General features: G+C 42.8%; 1 protein-coding gene across 1 annotated transcript in view; it reads left to right on the top strand.

The window, feature by feature from the left end:
• The window catches only part of gli2a (GLI family zinc finger 2a), an 82,687-nt gene extending 73,435 nt beyond the window's left edge, over positions 1–9,252 (top strand). Inside the window, exons 10-14 of the mRNA XM_004563100.4 lie at positions 802–951; positions 2,353–2,517; positions 2,613–2,894; positions 3,685–4,051; positions 4,653–9,252. Of these exons, the coding sequence (XP_004563157.2) occupies positions 802–951; positions 2,353–2,517; positions 2,613–2,894; positions 3,685–4,051; positions 4,653–6,967 (3,279 nt within the window). The 3' untranslated portion in view covers positions 6,968–9,252. The remainder of the gene's footprint in view (positions 1–801; positions 952–2,352; positions 2,518–2,612; positions 2,895–3,684; positions 4,052–4,652) is intronic.
• The last annotated feature ends 3,267 nt before the right edge of the window (positions 9,253–12,519 follow it).

Genomic DNA, 12,519 nt, shown 5'->3' with positions numbered 1-12,519 from the left:
AGACCTTTTCTGCTGGTGAAGAAGTGGCCACATAAGTGGAGCATTGTAGGCTTGGATGTCCTCAGGAAATGAGGTGGTTCCTCTGGGTGTGTGGATATTTGAATGCGGTGGACGGGACAAGTGTTTTGAAATGTGTCTGTTCAGAGAAATCATGTTTGACTGCAGCAGAAGTCATGTGACCAAATATGCTGTAGCTGAGGACATTTTGCCTTGAAGTGCTCTAGGCTGTATGTACGTTGGACTCCAGCATGCCATTCTTTTTTCTCTTCACGCCTTTGATAATTGAGTACTGTCTAATTTCTCTGAAGACTTTCTGCATATTTAAAGTGCAAGTTAAAAAGTCACATAGAAACTGTTTCGATTGACCTCATGATCCATGGAAATGAAGGAAATGAAGGAATGCAGTCGGAAATCCTCTTCTTGATCACTTTTTACAAGGATCCGCTGTAGTTCCTTTTCCAAGAGAAATGTGAACACAAACACAGCCTGAAAAAACACACACACACACACACACACACACACACACACACACACACACACACACACACACACACACACACACACAGCCTTTGTAGCTTTTGTCTACTATTGACAAAGGCATAATAACTGTCAGCTATAATGGATTGCAGAGTGATGTCAGTGAGTCAAGCATGCATGGACACATGAGGCGGGAGCCTATTCTGGTGGGAAAAAGACAAGAATTTGCTGACTCTTCTTTAGCATTTTGTTACGTTATTTTCATCTTTAGGGAAAAGTATCATAGAACTGTGACAATTTACTGGAATCAATCTGTATGTACAGCATATCAACAATGACCACATCCACGGTGAGAAGAAAGAGTTTGTGTGTCGCTGGGAGGAGTGCTCACGGGAGCAAAAGCCCTTCAAGGCACAGTACATGCTGGTGGTCCATATGAGGCGACACACGGGGGAGAAGCCCCATAAGTGCACGGTAAGCGCCTCGTATTCTTGGTAATTTGCTGACTGGTATCACAAGCCATCATCTCCCATAATGCAGCCAGCACCATTTTCCAGCTCGGATTGCAATGCAAGCTATTTGGCATAGTTGGTGACATCCAGAGAAATACAGACATACAGAGAAAACCTAACGATCCACTATAAGCAGCAAAAGGCAACAGGGGGGGAGAAGAATTCCTTTCATAACATATATGGCATAGGTTATGGCACCCACCTGTTAAGCAATGATGTATTAACTTTGTTTCCAAAACCATAAACCTAGGTGTGATCTGCAAAAATGCTTTTTAACAATGTGTGTGTGCATAACAATGAGAAGGCAGACACAAAATCTCCTCTCAGATTCACTAAAGTTCCTGCAGAGCCACAGCAGACATGATACAACTAGTTATACACACTGACTTTAATTCTCACAGTTGGTTCATTGATCTGTGTAAAAACACTGGAGAGGCCCTTTAACCTTCTTGTTAACATGTTAACCAACTAGTTGAAGTTGGAATTTATTCCGCCGCTTTAGCAGTCAAAGAATGTCAGCCCTTTAGTGCGTCAGTTTCGCCTGTGGAAAAAACTCCCTTACAAAAAAACTTGATATGATTTTCTTTGTGCGTACCACCACTATATTTCCCGTGTTTGATAAATCATGGGCTTTCATTGAAGCCTTCATTTGCTGTGTGAAGATCAAATTGAGGGGCCTGTTTGCTTGGCTTCAAAGCTCACTCTGGGCCTCTCATGAATGTATTAAAACAGATGACTTGTGAAGGATAAAGTTAAGAAAGCTGATTGACAGTGTGGGTGTGTAATTAAAATTTGCAGACAAGCAGGGGGCCATGGGTCCTTATTAAGACCAAGCTGTATATTCTGCACACAAATCCCACATGCATCTTCTCCTAACTCCCCTTTAGTCTTTTCTTTTTAAGGATGAGTCTTCGGACTTTTTCATCCCCTTTCTGGGCTGCTCTAATTTGATTCTCTTTTAATTTCAGAGCCAATTACACTCACAATGACTGCTCAGAAGGAATACCAAATTATAGCTTGTACAGTATAAGTGAATACAAAGGCTAAACACAGACTTCTCTTTGTCTCAACAAAGTGCACCAGACAAAGAGCTCTACCACACCTCACACTTAGTTTGGATTTTTTGTGTAATAGCCCTTTTTTTACCAAAAGTGTAGCAGAGCTTTGCTTTTGTGTGGCACACCACAGTAGGTGGGCAAGAGTCCAAGAGTAAATGACATTTAAAAACTGGAACAAAAAGAGCTTTTTCGTGTTGTTTTTGTTGTTGTGTTCCGGCTCTTTTCTCTGGCCAGCTGCAGACAAAACAACAGCACTCAAGCATCAATCTCATTGTCCGTCTGTCCCATTGTCTGTCTCTCTGCAGTTTGAGGGCTGTTCTAAAGCTTACTCCCGCCTGGAGAATCTCAAGACCCATCTCAGGTCCCACACTGGGGAGAAACCCTATGTATGTGAGCACGAAGGCTGCAACAAGGCTTTCTCAAATGCCTCAGACCGAGCGAAGCACCAGAACCGCACACACTCCAATGAGGTAAGTTCACACATGGATCTCATCTGAGCAGCCGGAAAGGTCAGCTAAGATTTAGATTTGCCACAGTAAAAATCATGTTGAATCCATCTTGGCAGAAACCATATGTGTGTAAAATCCCGGGCTGTACCAAGCGCTACACGGACCCAAGCTCTCTCAGGAAGCACGTCAAGACGGTCCATGGACCCGAAGCTCACGTGACCAAGAAACAACGAAGTGACGCTCCCCCAAGGCTACAGCCACCCAAAGGCAATGGGGAGAACGAGGCAAACTCCAAGCACAGCGCAAGAGCCGTAGATGGCAAGGTGGAGGCCAACAGCACCTCTAGGGGAGGGGAAGACTGCCTACAAGTCAAGTCTATTAAGACAGAGAACTCTATGGTGAGTCCTGTTTATCGGTTACACGAGACAGTGGCTCTGGGTGAGCTTTAAAACAGGGGAACAACAGTTATCTTACATTTTTACTAACATTGTTAGTGAGAGGTTCCCTGCTGGACCTGCATGCGTCCTTTCAAACTCACTCTCTGTTTGTTGTCTGAACCTGCTTCTCTCTTTCCTTTGAAACCCTGCTAATGGACAGACTTCACTGAGGTGAGCACGCAGCCTGTTTCAATGTCTTTTTTTTTTTCAAATTCCTGTATGGTGGAAATGTATGGTGCATGATAATCCATGTTCATATATTTTCTTGCTCCTTTGCATGTAAGACAGTCTTACGCTGCCATTACACTGGATTTTTATATCTATGAGCTCAATATTCAACCAATGATAAAAGTCATTGTCACATTAATACTGAAAGGCAGGGACTTGTGTAGCATGTGTGCTGCTCACAGAACTTTTCTATTATCCACTTGTTTTCTTAAATAAATAAACCTCCTTTATAATTCACAAGAGTATGAAGCTATAGGGCTACATTAGTTATTACAAAACACCATCACAATCAGAATTTTTTAACTGTGGTAATTATTTAATATTGAAGAATATCTAATAGGTTTTTTTTTTAGCTTGGCACAAGGCTGTGTTTTAGTTTTCTTTCATTTATATTCATTTTTAAATTTCACTTTTTAATCATTTTCTTTTCTTTTTCATTTACTCAAACAGCAAAGTGAATATTTCTATGATCTACTAACCTCTTGGATTTTGATTCATGACACTTTCGTCTGTCCTCCTCCAGACGTATCAGTCCAGTCCTGGTGGCCACTCGTCATGTAGCAGCGAGCCATCGCCTCTCAGCAGCGCCAACAACAACGACAGTGGGGTAGAGATGGCCGTGCACAGCGGGGGCAGCTTCGGGGACCTCAGCGCACAGGACGAGTGCCCCATGGTTGACTCCACTGTTCCCACTGGGGGCCAGCAGGCTGGGATGGGGCTTCAGTTGAGGAAAGCCACGGGTCACGGTGGTGCAGTCACCATCAAGCTGGAAAACATCAAGAAGGAAAGGCTGAAGACGGTGAGGGACCCCTGCCCCTGGGTTAACTCTGCGCCACAGCCGCTGCAGGGCCAACGCATTAGCATGAAGCTGCCTCCCATACCTGCAGTTGGTAAGGACTACATGTTGAAGAAACACCTCATATTGGGCTGTACTGTCATAGACTGTGAAGTTGGAGATGGAATGAACCATTTATACCCATCTTGAAGCCTAAGCTTTAGTTATATGTGCTGCTTAGTTTTTTCTTAAATGAGTGATCATATTTCAATTAAAGGTCGGAGCAGTAAGCTAATGCTAGCACTAATAAGGAACATCCAAAACTTGTCTGTCATACAGAAACCTGCTAATAAATGCTCAGTACATTCCAGTAAAATCCCAGAATTTTACTACCCAAACTGGAGCACAGACTTCTTGGACAGTCTGTCAGTACAGTTAACTACACAACAGCCGTATTATTTGTTCCAAAAGTGATGGTGAGTTTAATCAGGTGAGGTTAAGCCTTGCAGACAGCTAGGAGCTACAGCTCCCTGTACATGTAACAAAGCGGACAGTGCTCTAGCTTTCAGTCCCTGTACAGTTGTTATGAAGGTGGACACTAGCTATAAAGACCAAAAACAGCGATGCTGAGAAATGCTTCCTCTGTAATTATAAACTCATGTGCATATATAATGTTATAATATAATAATATTTATTCTAATCTTTTTATCTGCCAGGGTCCCTGCTGGAGAACTCCAACATGAGTAACTTAAGTGGTTCGTACCCTGGCCAACGCATGGATGACCTGTTGTCATGTGAAGTGACGCTATTGAACCAGCTGAACGAGCGCCGTGACAGCACCACCAGCACCATCAGCTCTGCTTACACCCTAAGCCGGCGCTCCTCTGGTATATCCCCGTGCTATTCCAGCCGTCGCTCCAGTGGGACATCCCAGTTTGGCGCTAATCGCCACAACAATATCAGTTCAGCTGACTCCTATGACCCAATCTCTACTGACCTGTCTCGTCGATCCAGTGAGGCCAGCCACTGCGGAGGTGGCGGTGTCAGCGGAGGAGGTGGAGCAGGCCTTCCAAGCCTTCTCAGTCTTACACCAGCACAACATTATCGGCTAAAGGCAAAGTATGCTGCTGCCATTGGTGGAGCACCACCTACTCCTCTTCCCAACATGGAACGAATGAGCCTAAGGACTCGCATGGCACTCTACAGCGACTCCCAAGAAGGCTCATCGCATCCCTTCCATCAGCCACCCTCTGGAACTGTACCAAGACGGTGCAGTGATATTGGATATGGCACGCAGAGCATGATGCCCCACGAAGTACCCACCAATCTGCCACGCCGTGCAAGTGATCCAGTGCGTCGTACGACACTGGACCCTCTCTCCCTTCCAAGGGTCCAGCGCTACAACAGCATGAGCAGCATGAACCCCATGAATGCTCCACCAGCTGCAGAACGTCACCAGACACTGGCTACACAGGGCTATACTCGCTCTGATGGAAGCCTGCAACGCTACCCATTTGCCCCCAGACCACCAAGCATTTCTGAGAATGTAGCCATGGAGAACATGGCGGTAGATGGAATGATGGTTGGGGGTGAGCAGGGTGGAGAGGATGATATGGTGCTTCCAGACGATGTGGTACAGTACCTCAGGTCACAGAATTCTGGCCCCTCTACTCACAACTTGGGACAAACCGACTATAATTCCCACGGTCAGACTCAGGGCTACCAGACAGGCGTGGCTCCACCAGCATCATTTTTTGCGCAGAGGAGGATGGCCATGGTGGATACCATGATGGCTCAGTCCAATCAGGATGTGCAGTCCTGCCAGATGGGTCCGGGAGGTGCTCAGCAGCCTTTTGCAGCACCATCAGAAAACATGAACAAGAATAACATGCCAGTGCAGTGGAATGAGGTGAGTTCAGGAACAGTGGACACCACAGCCAAGCTTCCCAAACAGCAGCAGCATCCTCTCAGGGGGAATCTAGCTGTTGTACAGCAGAGGCAGAACTTTGGGTCCTTCCAGACGCAAGGTCAGGGCTTGAGCAACAACCAGCAAGTTGTGCCTATGAGTCAGAATATATCTATGCAGGGGTATGCAAACCACAGCAACCAGAGGCTGATGAACATCTCTCTACAGCAGCATCCACAACAGAGACAATGCAACAGCGTGAACTTTAGTAACCAAATGAGTCCTCAGCAAGGGTTTGGCCAAGAAGCAATCCCAAGTTCTATATCTGGAAGCACTAGCATGAGACCTACGCGCAACAGTATGGCAGATCAAGAGGTCCAAAGTTACAGATCAAGGACACAGACTGATGTCTATTCTTATGTCAGCCAAGTGGATCCTCAGCAAAATTACGTTATCTCCCAACAGCAGCACAATGTCCAAAATGGAGGCAGAGGAATGTTACAACCCAGGCCTCCCACAGAGCCCAGGTCTACTGCCAGACCACACGGAGGGTCTAGCATGACACAACCGAGCCGATTGCTCAAGTCATCGGATGTTTGCCCCGGTCAAGGTAATGATACCTCTGAGGCAAGCCCAAAGAGGCCCAGTGGGTCAGTAGCCCATGACAGCAACTCAGAAAATCCAAACTCCGCTGTGTTCTACACAGGTCAGATTCACGTGTTTGAGCCACCTTCTGTCAGCTTTGATGCTCCCATGTCCCCATGTGCCAGTCAGGCTCCTTCCAGCAACAACACTTCTGCAGCCAACATGGCTTCACCAGGCGTCAACCAGGTCTCCAGCAGCACAGTGGATTCTTCCACCAGTGGATCTGGGGCCACAGAGCACGCCCAGATCGACTTTGATACCATGCTTGATGACGGAGACCACTCAAGCCTAATGTCGGGCACCCTGAGTCCAGGCCTTCTGCAGAGCCTCTCTCAGAGTTCCTCACGTCTCACCACCCCCCGCAACTCTGTCACCCTCGCTTCTGTACCGGCAGGGATTGGCAACATGGCCATCGGTGACATGAACTCTATGCTCACAGCCCTGGCTGAGGAAAGCAAGTTCCTCAACATGATTAGCTGAGAGCAATCAAACACCTCATCATCCATCCATTCTTACCATGAATATCAGGAATATAAAGACTATACAAGAAAGCACTGATTGTACAATGCAAAACTGCTCATTACATAAACTTTTTCTACACTGTTCATAGTAATATGCTTATCCTGTAATATTTGTTTCAGATTATATGTTACATTAAAAGGTTAATAGTAAATATAGATACGGTTAAGGACCATTTTCTATCATTTGTTAAAAAGCCATACTTTTTAGCTACAAGTCTATGATAGCCCAGGGTATATAAACAGATCAAGAACAATTGCCATTCAGTATTTGCCAGCGTAATAGGCCTTTAAAAAGTGGTGCACTGATAGCAGTTCACATAGTGCCTTGATGAGGTCATCAAGTGTGAGAATCTGAATATGACACAAAAACCGAATTATCAGGAAATGGACACAATATGTGGATAGACTGTTATGTTTGTAGATGATACTGTATGGTACCTGGTCTAAGATATGTTACACACTTGCTGTTTAAGCTAGAGCTGTCAAACAGTTTATAAATGATAAATTCATTTTGTATTGACTTAACTAAACGATAATAGGCAGTTGCAAAAACTGATTATGGAAGCGTGGAGCAGTTTCTTCAGCCCATGTTATGGTTCTTTACTACAACTAACTGGCAAACCTCACACAGGGTGATCTGATTAAGTAGCTCTACCTTCTACATTTTCAACACATCTGCAAGTTGCTTTTAACCCACCCCAGTCCCAGCTCCTTGCTTTTAATACTTTGTCTGACTTCATCAGTGTCATGCTCAGTGCCTCTTCCTGTTGCTGACATCCATGAATGCGCATAGATGGGAGGGCATGTTGAGCTACCATAGCACCAAATAGGCGGGGCAGGGTCTAGCCTGCAGTACTACTTTGACACAGTGACCAAATAAATTTTTAAAAAAGCCTGAGGCCAAATTATACACCAGGGATGGTCATGATTTTCAATAGTCATTCAATTATTTTTTCTTCTATCATTTTCTTTTCTTTTTTTTAATCAGTTGGTTATGCTAAACTATATTTTCCTTTGGCTTTACCAGAATCTGGGTGGATATATAACACACTAATACTCCCAGAGGTCATAGTAATGTAGCCACAGTAGAAACTGTTTGCTGACAACCATTAAACAACGGAAACAGGTTAAATAAGTTATGAAAAATAACTGGATAACAGAAGCATGTGTAGTACAGCAAGGTTAGACGCTGCTGTACAAACAGGAGAAACATGCCAAGCCAAAGACAACCACAGAAATCCCAAAATTTAAACAAAATAAAAAATAAAAATGAGGTTCGGTGCAGATGTTGTCAGGTAAAGCTAGCATGTTACTACATGTGCGTGCACTCATTCGAGTATTTGAGTCTGGGAGTCGAATAAGTTCCAGTAAATATCAGCGTATCTCTGCTCCCTAATAAATGCCAGTATTGGAAAAAAAATAAACTGCCGTTGTAGTTCATATATGCACTTAACCATCCTGCAGCAGAGGAAATAAAAGCTGTGTTTGCTGGAGCATGTCGTTATGTAATAAATGTTTACCATCTGAAATGTTTTGAAATGTGTTACCAACATGTGTGTGTGTCATAAAATTTCACTGAATGCAGTTTACAAAGTGAACATATTTGACAGCCCTAGTTTAAACACATGGTTGTTAGGCATTGTGATCCACAGAACTGAAGTGCTTTCTGGTCATAATCTGAGATTGTGAGGATGTGAAATGTGATTTCCTTCTTTGCCCTCTGGATCAGAGACGTTCATTCTCCATGGTCCCATCTCACAAGGGTAAATGATTGAAAAGGACAAGGATATGCATCAGTGTTAGTCCATCAGGGCACATGAACCCCTGCGCATCTAATGAGGAGCACTCTCTGAAAGAATATACAAGTACCTCTGTGTGTTCTCAGTAGAGCTCCAACTCTAATTAACACATTCATACCCCCGTCAGTGCACCCTGTCTCTCCCCTGGGTTCTCAATGAACTGCAGAGTCCAGGAAAGGACTCAGACTTTGATAATGAAATCCTGTTTTCGGACAGGATGGGCAAACTAGGTCTGCAAATTCCTCTGTTTTATTATGTTTGCTGAAATTGCTGAAAGTAGCCTTTTAAATGTTTGTGTGTATGCTACCATCCACTTTTACTATGCTTGGTGTGTGTGTGTGTGTGTGTGTGTGTGTGTGTGTGTGTGTGTGTGTGTGTGTGTGTGTGCATGTGTATATAGCTTTTGTACATTTCAAATAAACTATCTCCTCTTTTTCTGTCTAAATCTGCTTGCTGTGTCTTCTTTGATCTGTGTTCCCTGGAGACAGACCATGAAAGTGAGGCTACACTGCATTCGAAATCTCATTTAATGTGTATTTTCTCAGACTGTTCTTGAGAAAAACTGAAACCAAACACTATCACATATTCATCCATACAAGTTACTGAAAACAGATATATCTTAAATTGGGGGGGGTAAATAAGTCACCTGTATAACTCATACCAAGATTGAATTATTAGGGGTTGCGGCTTATTTCAAAAACAGGAAGACACTAATAAAGGAAAGAGGAGTGAAGCTTGCTAGCAATTTCAACTCATCTCCTGAAACATGAATAAGTACTGGACCTGAATCTGCCTACAAATCACCCCCAGTGCCATACTTACCCTCAGTGCAAAAAGTAACACACATTAGACTCTAATGTGTCTATTTTCTGCGTCTAATACAGCAACGTCTGGCTCTAGAAACCAAAGTGGCAGCTATAAAGATGAATTCGATGCTTCAAACACATGCCGATGGGTGACCTCACCATGGCTGCATCTATCTTTTATATACAGACTATATGAGAGCATTTTAATAAATGCCTCACATGGTTATTGGGTTTAAGCTATTTTCATAAATACGTCATTTGATGTTTGACATCTGTAAATACTAATTAAGAAGAGAAATGGACCTGTAGCTTTACTTTTTAACACACTTCACATAGTCTGTTGAATTTGTGCTAAAAATGATTCATCATCAGTGATTTAATTGTTGGTTTTAAAGGATATCAGTTTTTTGCAGGTGGTGTTTTCATCACCAACCTGGAAGTCCAGCATATAATCCAGCAAGGATTTTAACGGGCAGGATCAAATTTGGTGTGCTCTCTTTTTTATTCTACCTTCAGTAAAATAAACAAATTCAATAAATTTTACTAAATACAATGTTAAATTATTGTCCATGATGTTACGCAAAATGCCAAACAGACCAGATTGATTTTTTTTTTTTAAGCAGTCATGATGGTTTTTCACTAAAGGGCCCAAATCAAGACACGGGATCAAGCGAGCAACAGGAACAATCAGTGACTTTAACCCAAAACTTACTTCATGATACAAAACGGAAGCAGTTGAACAACCACAAGGAGGTTGAAGAATTAAGAATACAGAGTGACCGAGAAACAATCAGAGAACTGATTGGGCGCAGGTAAAACTAATGAAGACGGGGCACACAATCACAAAGAAAAAAAAACACAGGCAAAGAAAAGAGGAAAAAATGCCCAAAGAAAGTCACTACCAAAAAACAGGAAGCAAATTTAAACAGTCTAACTCTGAAGTTAACTTCTCCTCAGATGGTCACAATCCAGGACCTGGGACGTAGTTGCTTTTAATTCTTACTGGAAACAAAACAGCATTTAAACCATGTTGATAACTATCTCCATCATGTAATTCCTTTAACCTGACTGGTTTTCAGGGTTACTTACAGTCTACTTCACTATTTGCACACGTCAACTATTTTCTCAGTTGCAAACCAGCAACTAGGTTTTCATTCAGTTTCTTTGCTTTCAGAAATCTTCATCGGTTAAATGCACCAAACCCACAACCCATAGAGTCCAACTTTACAGCAAAACTAAACATGTTTATATGAGAAACCAAAGAATGGAGGAGAATATTCTTTAATTCACCTGTTTAAAGTTTGTTAATTAGGGGCACGGCCACTTTGACTGTTTTTTTATTAATCCTTTTTATTTATTTTATTTTGTAGTATTATTTTCAGCCTGTAATTGTATTAATTTTTCATCAATTTGTCATCCTGTGTTTGTTTTACTTACTGTGCAGTGTTTTTATGTCTTATATGTTTAAATGCTATATAAATAAACTGATTTGAATCGACTGAGCAGTAATCAGCAGGTATCTCTGTCTAATAAAGCCAGCTGGTAAGTTAGCACTCCATTCTCTCATCCAAAATGGTCACTTTTAGAAATAAAGAAACAACTTGGTCGAGCCAAAACTTTGTGAATGTGGAGTCCAAGATCGATGGGTAACATCACAGTGGCTATATGTACTTAAAGGTATATATTTTACATAGTTTATGCTTGCAACTCAGTTTTCCAATTATTCAACATCACACAAATGCACAACGACACAGACAAACAGGAGATACAGATGCAGCATAAAGGGGAAAACACTAAGAACATGAGAATGAAGCAGCCCAAGGACAGTCTACATCTACAGTTGTATTAAACTCAAGGTTTCTGCGTACTCCATCCATAAATTTTCTCTGGGCTTTGTTAAGAACTTTCACCAAGTAAAGAAAATGCTTGTGCAAATGTTCCTGCTTTCAGTCTTCGAAATTATTCTTCTTATGTTTCAGTTTAGATTTCACACTCTGTGTCAGGTTAAAAAAACTCCTGAGGTTCTACAGCATAAATATAACATCACAGTTAATGTGGTGTCAAATTAAACCAATTTTCCTTCACACTTGTTTCCTTTGCCTTTAAGTAAGGTGTCTTTAGACTGCTGTGTGATAGCTTCAGTGCATATGCTTCAATAATAAAGGAGCAGCATTTGTTTTGCTTTGAAGCCCTGTCTTTCCTCTGCATACATCACTGTCTGTGTGCCCCTCTGCTAATGAAAAGATAATGGATTATTTTAGTAGTTGCACTTTTATACACAATCCTCCAGCCTTCCTTAGAACAAAAGAAAGAGGGGGGGAAAATCCCATCTGAAAAGTCAGGTGAAAAAGGATACTCCATACAGCAAAATGCATACAGCGCAGTTTCTAAAGTTAGATGGTACACTGGCCAAAATTAACAGTGGCAGGCCGGCCCTGAAGAAACAGGTCTGAGGGGCAACATAAAGCAGGAAAGAGGAGGCGGGAGAAAAGGTGGCACAAGAAAAGGAACATCAGAGAAGAAGAGGGGGCTCTTGCAGAGAAGAAAGCAAAGCCAGTGAGAGGTGTAGAGCAGAAAAGAGATGCCACATGAGGGGCCGGGGGTAGAAGAAAAGATGCAGAAAAGAGAGCGAAGAAATCACTTTTAATCTGACAGTGAATTCAGCTGGGGACTGCTTCGAAGTGGAGCCCACTGATTGCTTTTGCCACTGGAATTCCTTATTCTCTTAGAGAGAGGATGGGAGAAAAATAGCCCCGGGGTAAGGAGCCTCAGCAGAGAGGAGAACAAGAGGTTAGTGAGGCAGAAACGGATGATCAGACAAAGCACACAGCTGGGGAGAAATGGTGTGTTCTGAAGCACACGACTTCACATCATAAACAGGCTCCAGGACACACACATACGCACAC

Source organism: Maylandia zebra, linkage group LG16, assembly GCF_041146795.1.
Source record: "Maylandia zebra isolate NMK-2024a linkage group LG16, Mzebra_GT3a, whole genome shotgun sequence".
NCBI classification, from domain to species: Eukaryota; Metazoa; Chordata; class Actinopteri; order Cichliformes; family Cichlidae; genus Maylandia; species Maylandia zebra.
This window is presented reverse-complemented; position numbering and strand designations above follow the sequence as displayed.